At 38.1% G+C, this 14,609-nt stretch overlaps 1 protein-coding gene across 1 annotated transcript in view; it reads right to left on the reverse strand.

Annotated features, from left to right (window-relative positions):
• The window catches only part of si:dkeyp-14d3.1 (transmembrane protein 132C), a 100,801-nt gene that overhangs the window by 19,826 nt on the left and 66,366 nt on the right, over positions 1-14,609 (reverse strand). The window contains exon 4 of the mRNA XM_033972517.2: positions 2,875-3,061. Within this exon, the coding sequence (XP_033828408.2) occupies positions 2,875-3,061 (187 nt within the window). The remainder of the gene's footprint in view (positions 1-2,874; positions 3,062-14,609) is intronic.

A 14,609-nucleotide genomic window follows, 5' to 3' on the forward strand; every position in this document is an offset into this window, starting at 1 on the left:
GCCTTAAATACTGTGCTGGGAAAAATAAAAAAAGACAGGATGGTACAACATTTAAATATGCAAACAAAATTGCTGGGAGTCAAACAAAGTCTACATGGCTGAATGGCTGAGTAAAGGAATCACATTTTAAAAAGTAGCGTTTGGTTCATTGGGCTGAACAATTGGACCATAGAATTTGCATCTGAAGTTTGATTTGAAAAGGAAAAAAAATAAATAATATTGAACCACTCTCAGACTAGATTGACAGTTGAAAGATATTTTGATAAATACAAAAAGCTATACTGCTTCACCTCAGATCATTCAAAATGTGTGGGAAATGTAAAATGTAGCAGGAAAAAAGTGCCTCTGTTGGCTTGAATTTAATTGGTTTTACACAAAGTGGAGACATCTTTTCCTTTGCCTATTTCTGTCTCTTCTAAACTTACTTTGAACATTCTACTGCAGCTCCACTCTTATAAGCGCTTTCCTGAAATCACAGTTTGTTTGGCGTAAAAGTGTTGACATTGGAGGTGGTGCTGGGGATTAGCTTGTGTGCTGTGTGTGACAACAGTATTTTTACATTACCTTACTGTTTTTTTCCATCAGTGAACCGCGTGCTGCACTGGGAGGTAGAGGAACTTATCTGTGGGCCTTTTCATGCCACAGTGATCCCGAGTAATCTAATTCAGCCTGCCTCTTTCTCGCCTGTGTGCCTCTCTCATATTGCGGCATGCAGATTGTAAAAAAAAAAAAAAAAGTGTGCAAATTTGTGTGCGCGCAAGGGAAACCAGCAAGGAAAAGGAGGCAGTAGAGACAGTTGAAGTTAATGAGTTCAGAAAATTGCATGTATAAGTATTTATATCGTGCCTTAAGTACTGGCTTAAAAGTCGAGAGGAAAAATACAGTGATAAAGAACAAAGCAGGACAAAAGTGCAGATTCAACTGACTCTGAATTAACCTGAAGAAGCTTGCATACCACCAGAGGAACACCACAGCTTGAGAAACACTCCATTTGTCCATCTCCTCTATTGTAACGTTCCCATAAAGGAAAGTCTGCATGCACAGAGAAGTGGTTTATGAGGTCCGACTGAACAGGGAAGTTATTTTAGCAGATATATCTCAGGTCTGATGTGCAGACAGAAAGACGTCCGAATGCTAACCACTGATACTTGACAGGACATAAGACAGTCTTCTGCATGACTAACATATAAACCAGGAAACCTTTTGTTGAAACCGTGAAAGAAATACGCCAAATCAATGCCTTTTGAAACCAGTTGAAATATCACTATCAAAAGGTTTAGGTCATTTATTGAACTCGATCTTTTGCAGCGCAGTATCTGACATAATAGCAGCTGCTCCACGGACTCAGTAGAGAGGCTCTTTCAACACAAAAGAAAATCAAGGTGAGAAAGAAAATATCCATCCTTTTCTACACAAAGGATATGCCATCTGGATCTGGACACTTCAACTCTAGGTCTTTCTTTTCCGCGAGGCTTCTGTCTAAATTATGCCAGCACTAATTGATTTAGCAGAGTTTAGAAAATAATTGTAATATCCGGTTAATTGAGATGGATTTTTGCTGCCATAAAAAAGGCTGCCTGATTCATGGTAAGCCGTAAAAATCCCTCTTCTGTGGAAAATGAGTCAAATTACGTGTGAGAGGGGAAGCAGACACTTCCAGAGCTGATTGATGATACGTCGAAGCAGAGAGTACAAATTCATAAAAAAGTAAAAAAAAAAAATAATAATAATAATCTAATTTGGCCATAGAAACAGGTTATTAACAAGCATATTTAAAGAAAATAGAGAAGTGTTGGCTGATGACCAATATTTGCAGATTTCTAAGGCTTAGTTTTTAAACCCATAGAAAATCCCACTTATATTTATTTTAAGTAACAGGTAGATTAATAAATGACCTTTTCAATGTTGTTTATCTGGGACAGATGTACAAACGTAAAAGCACACATTTAGGTATCTGTCAGTTTTATACTTTTTAATAGTTTAATACTTTTTACTTTAGCTTCATTACATTTGAGAGGCGGTATCAGTACTTTCTTCCTCACTACTTTTCATATCATTTGAGGGGTTATTTTTATCAGACGCATGGTAACATACAATAATACAGCTAGCTAATGTATACAAGATATTTAAATAAAATAACATATTGAGACAGACATTTTATATACATTTTCATAATGCTCCTCTGACCTGTATCTGGTTGTGCTTTCTAGTTGCACTTTCAGATATATATATATATATTTTTTTTAAATTATGGTAACACAGTGGTTCCCAGCACGAGGTCCAAAATCTTGTATGAGAAAGTGTCTGAAAGATGTAAAGCTTATTTTGAAATTAATAAAGGAAACCCTATAACTGACAAAAATAGCAAAGCCAAACAGTTCATTCTAAAAAAAAGAGCATAAACTAACACTTGAGTGTGAGTCAGTGATTTGGTTTTACAGTGTAGCCTTAGTGTATCTACACAGCAGAGTAGCAGTGCATCGTTGAGGGAGACACACAGCCCGTGGCTCACCCGCAGGCTTATAGGACTACCTCCACACTCCATCTGTAACCTGCTCTTATCCAGCCCAGCTCAAACACACCACTATAGGCTAGACTAACAGCCTATTTATCAACACAGCAGCTTCTCATTTTTCTTTACATAATGTCACAGTCGACATCTTTGTCATCTTCAAGTTGTTTTGTAATGCTAAACATTCATTCTCCACTCCAGGCTGCCACTAGGCATGATTAACAGTGCAGTGAGTGATTTTCGATGCAAAGCAGAACAAAAACATATGCAAATGTTGATTCAGAAGGTGTAAATTGGAAGCGATCTAGTGTTTTACATGATGCTGTATTCCTGAGTGGGGCGTGCATTGCCAAGTCACTCACCATGGCTAACGGCACGATGCCCGCTAGCTCCTCCTGTGCCAATGTGATCTCAGTCTCCACCTCCTGTGTGGTGCTGCGGCTTGACGGGTACTCCACCTGCCAGGCCATCCTGCGGCTGCCCAACAGCTCCGGGAAACTCTCCATTTTCAGATCCACCTGGAGAACCCTCTGAACACCCATCTCTGACCTGCCACAGAGAGTCAGTGAATAGTTAAACATGGTGAACAGTCTGCTGTCAGCTTTAATCTCTAAATGTTGCAGGGGGAAGTAAAAATACACACAACAAGCATAATATGATGACAAAATGGCAAAGTGAATGAACTAGGGCTGTCTAAAGTATCAAAAATCAGAAACTAATAGATATTAAAACTAGTACAAAAACAAAAACAAGTATCGATGCTCAAAAAGTCACATAACTAGGACAAACCGGACCTTTCCTTAAAGATTTAGAATGATCTTGAGCTTTATCAAAAGACTATGGAAAATAAAGAAAGTTTTCTGTTGAAAATTATGTCTAAAAAGAGCATTTTTTAGTATAATTGTGTGGTATCGGGATTCTAAGGAATAGCCTTAGAATCAAGATTGACATTTTAGTATTGTGACACTAGAATGACCCCAATATGTACTGCCCAGCTTACAGGCAGGGACAGAGTTTGACATGTGCCAAACTGTGATGGCTGACATTGATCTCTAAAACTTTTGTGTATTCACTACAATTTAAAAACGTGTCAAGAAAGAAAGTGTTTTGAACCAGTACAATAGGTGATAAACATGGTCCAGTGTAACAGACAAGCTCTTTTTGCTAATGAGGTTAATCCTGGTTCTGAGAGGAAGATGAAAACACAGTGTGGGTGAAGAGTGAAACTGATAATCTGGGCATCTATGGTTCAGCATCAGCTTTAATGATTCCAGACTTTAAAAGACAGAAGAACATGTCTATGGCTGAAATCTATGACATTTTACCAACTAGATCCTCCTCAAAATGTCAAGTCCTTTTGTGTTTGAACTGTGTAAGATTTTGTCGGGTCTGAGCTCGTACAGGTGATGCTGTTCAAATACCTTCAGAAATCTCTAAGTTCAGCCGCACTTCACCTCAGCTTACAGTACTGTGCAACTTCTGTGAGAAGTGCAAATACTGGAAGTTTAATCATTGACAAATACATAACTTTGTTTTATAACCATGTTACGGAAGTTTCAGGAAATGTAACCTATGGGTTATTGGAAAAACAGTAATTTTGGAATGGATTCAGATAGGGCTGGGTAATTGACTGAATTTGAATGGAGAGTCATCTTTTCTTATAGTCAGTGATCCTCTTGGGTCTTTTTTCTACTGTCAATCCTCTGTCAGTAAAAAAACATGTGGTTTGGAGTTCAGACTTTGGGGAAAGTCTGTTACTAAATATGTTCTGTGTTCAATGGCACTGATAAAAAAGTCTGCATAATTTATGTTCAGGAAATGAATATTAAATATGAGGAAACAGAACACGAGTTTTCTTTGTCATATCACCCAGATACAGATCACTGTTTGGTTCCTTCACTCTTTCCTGCTCATTCAAAATGGAAAATTACAGTATTGTGTACAAAAAGGAATAAGAATGTTTTATGTAGTTTCATGCATTATGTGGAGCTGCAAACGCCAAACCTTTACATCTTTTTTTTATCCAACACAAGTCTGTATCAACCCAGACTAGTGCATTTCTTTGATAATACAATTTTCCTTGGTCTTCCTTAAGTCTTGGGAACTCATGTTTTTTTTTTTTTTTTAAATATAACCCCCAGGCAGCAAAGGTCAGTTTGATATCTGTGTGTCAAATGGCCAGACCTGGAGCCAGAACATTTCATGCACAACTCTTTACTGTACACAAATGTTGTTTTAGTGAGAAAAATGTTGCAGTTAAAACTCTTTTTCTGCATTCTATATTTAAAAATGCAAGCAAATGAATTAAACACGCTTCAAAAGCTAACAAAAACAAAAAGCTGAAGGCAAATGAGATAATGTAGTACAGTACACGCCACGGCACATCTTGGAAAGACAACAAAGTAATTCCACTGTAACATCCTCAATTATGAATAAAGGCAAAAACAGCAGCATATGTAAATAATAAAACACGTCTGACACCAACTCCACATTACAGCTGATATTTAATCCTGGTTCATTCTGAAAGATCTGGGCCATAGCTGAGAACAGTCACCCACTTTTTGTGTATTCAAAAGAAGTAAATGTAAATATTTAAAATGCATATGACAGGTTTTCATGTTTTTCTATTATTTCTTGGTTTGCTGGGAAATATTTATTAGTTTTACAGTTAAAGTGGCACTATGTGAAAAAAAGAAGAAAAACTTACAAAAATACAGGAAGCAGTAGTATAAAAACAAGTACAATGTAATAATTGTAGATTGTGAACCCACTAAAAAGGTTGGGTAGATTGATATGGACTACTAAATAATAAGTCTTCAAGCATTCAGATATTATTGCTGTGTTCAAGCATTTCATTTGACTTTCAGCTTTACCTCAACAGATAAGTCTTATGATATGCTATAAACCTTGTTTTCTAATTATTACAAAAGTTGAAAATACAGTACAGATGTTTGATGTAAATAGCTTTTTCATATTGCTAAATTTATACAGGGCTGAGAGTTGTAAACAATATTGATATAAATAGGTGGAAATAGTGACAGTAGGTTTGATCATGTCTGGATGACAAACAATAAAATAACATGCATTTGTTGTTTCTATTGCAGTCATATTGGATTTGACAACAGATGATTACAGAGGAGAGAAGAGGCACGTTCCCATACATCCGCAGCTATATTTACACAAACTTGAAACAATGATGGGGAGAGGGTTGAAAGATATGCTCTTTACAGATAAAAACTGTAGTGTGAATATTATGCACTTGAAAAGTACTTGATGTAGACCAAAGTCCTTGATCTAAACTCATACTGAAGGTAATGTGGTGTAGTTGAGTGACTGGTGGTGGTCAGAGGGACTGATGGCACAGATTGGCAGATTGTCTTCCGTTAACTCTACCACAGGGCAGCTGTGGCTACAGAAGGTAGATGTATGATTGATTTTAATGGATGTATTATTGATTTCAGTGTTTTTAAAAGTGCCATATGAAGCCCCTGCATTTCTAGTGACACAGGAACAAAGTAATCCAGTAAAACTAATCATTTGTCCTTTGTGATGTTACATAGTTGGTTCATATTTTCAGTGGTTTAAAGACCTGGATCTAAATACGATTCATATTGGCCATAATCTCCTGTTTAAGTGTCCCCAGAATGTTGGGGACACTGAAAGCAGCATGGGCTCCTTCTCCCTCTCTTCAGTCTAATCACGTGGCTCACTGGGGACACTGTTCTCCATCGTTTCAGCTCAGCCTCTAATTGAATTAGTAACAAAGACATGTGGATGTGTGCCACACAGCTCACCCCGACCTTGTAATTATCTGTAAACTAGCTGCCATTTGACTAGATCAGAGGTCAGCCTCACAAGCGGGGGACAGCAGAGGCAACAGGGGGGTCGGCAGATTATAGACCAGTGAGTGGGAGGCAGCAGGCTCTGAGGTGAGAAAGCTAAGAGGAGAGAGGGGACTTGACAAGGTGCCACCCAAGCTTAACAGTAGGATAAATAGATTAATAATGGTAACATGTATTTCTCAATTAAAATGTGAAGATGTTACCAGTGTTTTTATGTAACCAGCATCAAACACGAGAACCCAGAGGCAAACAGTAAAAATGTCATTTACAGAAATATATATATATATATATATATATATATATATATATATATATATATATATATATATATATATATATATATATATATACACACACACACACACACATATATACATATATATATACATATTTACCTTTGAAAATGATAAATGTAAAGAGTGCTCAGTGCAATAGGCCATTCAGTCCTCTTGATGGCTTAGTAGTGGTCTATTGAATTTAGCCTGTGTGCAGGTTAGGTAAAGATAGATTTAAATGTCACAAAGAATAAACATTAAGGCAGACGACAAAGTTATTTGAGGATTTGTCTCCTCCTCTGATTTCTCAGGAGAACGTAGAGTAATTGAAAAAGAACTTCTCTAGTGCTATTATCAAAGTGGCGGTGCCAGGGTGACAGCTATAGTTGAATGAGACTGAATGTGATAGGATGGTGTGTCCACTGCTCTGCCCTGTGGAGAATATGGGGCATGGGCGCAGGGGACGAACCTTTGAGGAAGAAAAGACCCGCTCTCCACTGACATTTTCAGGTCCTTTCTCTTTTTTTCTTTTTAGATTTGTCGACTTAAAGCTCGTGTATTCCTGGATACCCCTGTGGTATTACAATAACATCAGAACAAGTGAATACCCTGGGCCCTGTGGCTGGGAAAAAGATTTTAACTCTCTCTTTTCTGCTAGAATGTTAAGATGTAAGATATAAAGTAAAGCATTGAACAAGCTGCAGAGGGGGTGTACAGATCTCAGTGGAGCAGCTACCAGTGATGCTGAAAGGAAACAGAATGGAAGATGATGATGCATAGACTAAAGTGGAGAGCTTTGCAGTTCAGTGGTGTTGCAGAAGGTTAAGGCTAAGGCACACTTTTGTCCTCTGCATTTAACCCATCCTTGAATGCTTTTAGTGCAGCCTGTCAGAAGCAAAGACCCCTCCCCTGATCACGAGCGAGGCTTGGTCAGGAGAACTATAAACTATCTGTGTATGCTTTAGGTTGAATATTGATTACCCTATCAGCAAATGACAACATAAACAGCTCTGCTACAAAAAATATGATAATAATAATAATAATAACAACAATAATAATAATAATAATAATAATAATAATAATAATAATAATAATAATAATAATAATAATAATAATAATAACAATAATAATAATAATAATAATAATAATAATAATAATAATAATAATAATAATAATAATAATAATAATAATAATATGGAAATAAATGGTAATTTTGTCTCAATTCAGTTGCTGTCCTTGTTAAGTCTTCTTTATGTCGTGAGTTACAGAGTGTGGTTTCCTTTTTCTTTAGTCTTTCTTCAGTTTGATCCTGTTACTGCAGATATTGTTTTGACCAATTTAGTTCTGTACCAGTTGACATGGTTCATCTTGAACTTGTTTACTTGAAAATGTTTTCTTAGAACACAAACAAACTCAACTTGTAGTGATAAAAAAATATATTTGTGAGCTCAGTGGTGCTTGAAAACACTTCCCAGAGAGTCTGCTGTTCTTCTCCTCCTTCACCTGGAGCCAGTCAGAAATATGCAACCTGGACAAATACAGTCATTCTCCTATAAACCAACTCATATGCATACATACAGACAAACTATATGCCCAAGTGGATGTGTTCCTACTGACTCTGATACAAATGCAGTGGGCACAATCATTCACACTGCAAGACAAGCTAACACAGCCATCACTCAGAGCACAAGGAATTTTACGACTAGCAGCCACTTGTGTGTGTTTAATGGACTCAGTGTTCTTGTAACATTCACAACTTCTTGCTAAAGCTATTTGGCAAATGCTCACCGGACCTTAACATGTAGGTTTAGGGAAGGGGAAATGTTTGAATAAACTTGGTCTGATTTAAGTAAAGATTTGTTTAAAAAACGTTTCCAAACTAAGTGGAAAAAATCCTAGATATGTTTGTTGGCTTGTGCATCTCAAGGCCACTCAAGATGTAACGGTCAGACTTTGATATAATAGTAACATATAGAAGCAAGGCATGGGTCGATAACAATGATTTGTGTAGAGATGCCTCACTGTCTCCATAAATTGCTCAAACAATTTCAAACCACTGCAACACAAGACAAAGAATATGATAAGGCGATAACATCAGCAGCAATGAGCCAGAAAAGATATTCATTATTGTTTTACGAATACAAAAGGTTTTTTACTCTTTTTTTACATGATCAGGACAAAAGACTCCGTTGTGTCAGCCTGAGCATCACTCCTGAGGTCAAAGCTTCTGTAACTGCACAGCCCATAGCACGAGAGAGATACATCCTCCCTCCACTGGTGAGAATGTCAATGACGTCTTCATATAACAAAGCAAACGCACACGCAGTTGTTGTTTTTTTTAAACCAATGAAATGCCAAAACAGAGTGTTCCTATGTACCAGGTGATTTAATTTATTTTATTTAATCTTTATTTATCCAGGTAGGTCCATTGAGAACCAATTCTCATTTACAATTTACAATAATAAACATACAAATAAACATCAAAATTTTACACGTATTAGACTACTTGCTACATAAAACAGCATAAGTGTTACTTAAAAACAGGTGCACTAATCAGAAACATCTTTTTTATCTAAGGAGAACTTAAAAGTAGATAAAGGGATCAAAGAACAGAGCTTCAGCATTTTTGCAGCTCATTCCAATCACTGGGAGCAGAAAAATGGAATCAGGAGCATTGTTCAGGGAGGCAACATGGCCGACTCCAGCCCCAAAGTGTGTTAATAATTTTATAAAGCTCATGCATATTATCAGAGAGCATCAACATGATTATTGATAGTGATAATAATAACATATCTCATGCTACAAACTTCAACTGTGTTTTCATTTGGCACAGATAAGAAAGGTCACAGTGTCTTTTGCCCTAAACTAAATGTCCCCAGCTGATCCGAGCTGTGCGCTGATCATATGGGGACAAGGAAGAAAGTGAAGCCATTTGTAGAACTGATGTGTGAATGGAGAAAACTGCATACATTCATGGGCGTTACATTCACAGTTCAAGACCTTTGTCGGGGAACCTATGGCCACAGTAGGGAGCCAATCTCTACAGGCTGAGAAACCTCTTCAGAAAGTGACATTTTGCAGGGCCCTGATTATCTGCTCTGCAATCAAAGAAAATCACTCAGCGCATTATTCACAAATATATTCAAAGGCTAAAACGTCACTGAAAGCCATACAGCGCTGATTTGAAAAGCAGAAGAGAAAGAAAATGATGTGCACAAGCCTCGGGGACAGTTTCCATGGAGACTTTTTCTTAAGCTAATATCTATTATAAAGGTTATTACTGGGATACAGGAGGAGCACAGGCACATGGGAGGGTGCATTTAATGGCAGTGTAGGGGGCAGGACATAAACAGATCCGTAAGTCCAGAGTGTTTTACTGAACCTAGAACTTAGACGAACTTCTCGGGCATGTTTATCATAGCAACAAAACAGGATGTGGTAAAGTGCTTGTTTCTGGAAAATATTGGTTTTAGTGACTCTGTATTCTCTGACAAAACCCTGCACATTGAGAATATAATGAGAATAATAATAACTCAAGCCATAAGCATAGTTTGCGGATGAAGTGTCTTGCCTAAGGACAGAAGACCACTGTTGCCCCTGTGGCACCTGATATTCCCAGTGTTCTCCCATCCAAGCAGTAACCAGGCCCAGTCTTGCTTAGCTTCTGAAAGGCTTTGCCAAGGAGGCTTCACCACTCGAAGGTTTGACAAGGAGGTTTTGGCCATCTCTACTATGTTTGCTGTTGCTGTTGAATGCTGGTTCTGCCAATTGTATAAGCCACAAAAATGTTTGTTCCCAGCACCTGCTTTCTGTGCCTATGCCAGCACTGCTCCACATTCTATTGTCAGTAGAAGATGCCGGGTTTACATTTGATTAAACTTTAAAGCGCAGCTGCCTCTGAATGTGTAGCTTGTGCAAATGCATGTGGGTGGAAAATGTAAGCCACAGTTTACACAGTTGAAGGTAGTTGGACAATGTGTTTGTGTATGTGCACTAGATTCAGAGAAAATGGAGATAGCATCAGGAAGAGGCCGGCATTGCTCACGGTGTTATCATTTTCTCAGAGATAATAAACCACAAGCTTTGATTTATGGGGCGTCAGCTGACATCGCTTCATAGTTCTCCAGAGAAATGCCTTTATAACATGCCTTAAAACAGCTTCTGCACTTAAATCAGACAGTGAATTTTGTGTCACTTCAATAATCCATCTACAAATAGAGCAATAAATATTTGGATTCTGCCTGTTACTGTGATGGTGGGATGTGTCTTCAGTTTCCTCTTCACTCAGAGATACATGTATTTAGAGAACCAATGACTCAGTTAACCTTCAGTGAATGAAAGTTTGAGCCTGTGTTTACAGTCTAAGTCTTATACTAATAGGGGCAGAAAATACTGACAAAACATCTACATTTTTTAAATTTATTTTTTATATTCTGATAACGATAATCAGAAGCTATTTTAGTTTTAAGATTAAGTTTATTTAAGTTTTAAGACCTAAATGTGAAGTGGCTGTTTTTATTACTAAAATTGGTATATGGTCAGATTCAGCTCACCTTGAGGTCTCCTGGTTGATGAAAAAGCACACTACTGTTATTATCAATTGCGCAATTGCACACTGCTGACACGGTCTCCGCGCACAGAAAATCTGTGCTGCGCACAAAAAAATCGAACCGGAGTTGAAAATAAAATAAACACACAACAATTCATTCTGCGCTATTTTTCAATGTGAGTCAGTGAGTGTGACCGGGGACTAGCTGCTCCAGCCAATTATGTGATTCACATATGTATTTGCGCAGTTTATCAACGTCACTGACAGGCTCCTCATGCGCCGCTACCAGTGTTTTAGCCGAAGTGGCCGACGTGGAGTAAAAACTCGCTAATGATTCTAAGTGTTTAACCCCTTAATGTTCTGACGGCCCGCCCTCGGCCAAAGATCCGCGCGTAAAATTACGCGCGCGTAATTGCGTAATTTTACGCACTGTTTTGCAGCAGTTTTGCGTTTTAAACATGACGAAACGGACAAAAGGAAGTACGCGACCGAGGACACTGTGGATGTTTGTACAAGTTAAACTAGAGGCATCTCGGACCCGGAGCGGTTCGTGGAACCGAGTGAAGATCTAATGGTGGACTCAGGAGCAGAGGACCTTATGATTTGATGGACTGGATGCTGTTCCTGATCGGTAAGCGTGGTTTATTCTGCTATTGACTTGATTGTGGGTCATATGTGTATTATGTGTAATCATTAGCATTAGCTAATGCCAATCTGCGCCCCCCCACAGATTCCTCTCAGTGTGTATTGGTCATTGAATACTGTCACTAGTTTATGAGTAGTAAAAATCAAACAAAAGCTTCACACAATGGCTTATACTCAATACAAGTCAGAGCTTTATCATAAAAATGTTAAGTGTGTTTTCAACATTGGAGTTTACAGTTGGCTTGGTTTGATTGGAAGCTCATGTTTTGCCATAGTTAAAATGAAATAGTTATACTTCCAATATCATTAACATACTACACAGGTCATGCGCAAGTTTTTTGTCATTTTCATTGTATAATTGGGCTAAAGCACTTAATTAAAAGTTTTATAACAGAAATGTAAATGCAGTAATTTGATTCTTTTAATAAACCATTTAACTTGGATGGATGCGATGCAGCATGACCACAGTGCACAGGTCTGATGTCGCTCACAGTGGTCCATGGGACCAGGGAGTTTGTGTGTTTATTCAGACTCGTGAAAAATTAGAGGGAACATTGCACATCGGTATCAATAAGACCACATACTATTGGCACATACATGTTGATCTTTCACAGGGATACGTAGGCGTTTGATCACAGCATCTTTCAGCTTTGTTGGGAACATCTTAAGGGCTCCATGTGAGGTTTTGATCTCAGCTCCTCTGACAATGATCAACCACCAAATAGGGCTGAATGCTGCTGTCCTTTTAATATGGCGTATGTACTTCAAAGCTTTTCACCTGGAAGACAAACACTTAAAAGGGGCAGAGCTGCACATGAGTGTTTTGTTTTTCATAGAAGGAAATGCCCTACAGATATGATCTGTTTTAATTTATTGCATGTTCTTCCTCACATGAAAAACATCCAGTCATCCGCATGTTCTGAATGAAACGCCACCGTTTAATAAGCATCTGATTTGCCTTGATTTAATCATCTATTCTTTACCTCTTGCACAGTGAATACAGCTGAGTACTACTAATTATACAATCAAAATGAAACCGGGGGCTGTTGGGTGTGTGTATAACAAAAGCCTTTAAGAGGATCACATTTCCGATAGTGTTGTATAGCATTCATCAGTTAAAATATTCAAACTCCCACTCTTACAATTGTGCAGGGAGCTCCTGGCGTAGCTCAATGGAATATACAACATGGCAAATGAAGAACTGTGACTGGCCAAGCCATTGTTATGGAAAGTATGCTAAATACATTAGTGTGATTTGGACGCATCAAACAGACAGTTTGAATTTACCAGAAACAGGGCTAAAAAGAAGATACACACTATGGCCAAAAAGCCAACAAAGGATAGTCTATTTTTGAGGCTTCTTTCAATATTAGAAAAACTATGATTTAAAGTCTGTACTGAGACAATGGCCATGATGAATGATGAGAGCTGTTTATTATTGGGTATTGATTACACAGCATCACTTTTAATATTGTGATAATAACAAGAGCATTGTTAAAGAAGACAGGCATTGGTCTGTCATATAATTATAATCTATGAAATATGTGGATTGTTATATTCTTAAAACACAATATTGATCAGAATGATGACTTATGCCTGCAATGCTACTTTATGCTACTATGCCGACCACCCCATCTATGAATAGCTACAGTTCACTTTTAGAAAAGTAAGAAAACTGAGGTATTCAATAAGGTCACATTATTAAAGTGAAGGCTTCCATAATATGACCTTTCTGAGTGCCTCAGTTTTTTGACTTTTCTGAACCTGAAACTGATCCCTGCCCTGAAGAGCACCATAAAGACATATATGCAAACACCCCAGTAGCACTTCTACTTCCTACTAAAATTACAGCTCGCTGTAAAAAAACAAACAAAAAAACACTGCAAACAAAGTACAGAGCAAAGAGCGGTGGAAAACAGGATGCCATACCATGACTTCAGGGGAATAAAGATTACATGCATTCATTACTCTAAATACAACTTTTAGTGTGTTAATATTAAAGGAAAGCATACAGTTCAGTAAATACCCGCTGACTTGGTTGAAAAACACAACACTGATTTCAGGCCCTAGAAAAACTGTTGTGTCCATTTATAAGCGTATGGGAGGATTAGTGAAGTGTTTTAATCTAAAGGCCAGGGGTTAGATAGAGGACAGCAGCAGAGGAGTGTCCTCTCTTATGTATTTCTTTACACAAAAAGCCTCGAGGGAACCACTGTTAGTTTAACGTGTTCTTATTTCCCCTCCAGAGTGTAACATCTCTATTCCCAGACAACATAATCTCATCTTAGAGTTAATGAAATGCACCGTGCCAACAAGCGGCTAATCAAAACTAAACGCTTTTGTGCAGCCCGGCATCATTACAGAGGCCATCAGCTGGAGTAGACTTCATGTCCTAATGGATCCCTAATGACTGTGGTTATCATCACCACTGACCCCGCACCCTTTAAACATGTGACATCACTTCCTCATCACTCCATAGTTGTCTCATTCACAAGCTGTCATAAACGACTACATGACAGTTACAGTCCGTTCAAAGCTCTTCAAATGGATATCAAACACTACATGGAGTACTCCATCAGTGCTTTCATAATCATGGGTGGCCCACAGACAGCAGGGGGCAGCATACACTGAGCCCAAAGGCAAAGAGAGCAGTTTGCAAATACATAGACAATAGAGCACCCAAGGGTGTTGTGTGTTCTTCCAGTGACATTATGTGATTATCAGGTATTCACTTGCACATATGGACTGAGACTACAGCCTACATTGTTTCTTCATTAATGTAATCC

This window comes from Periophthalmus magnuspinnatus, chromosome 9 (genome assembly GCF_009829125.3).
Source record: "Periophthalmus magnuspinnatus isolate fPerMag1 chromosome 9, fPerMag1.2.pri, whole genome shotgun sequence".
Lineage (NCBI taxonomy): Eukaryota > Metazoa > Chordata > Actinopteri > Gobiiformes > Gobiidae > Periophthalmus > Periophthalmus magnuspinnatus.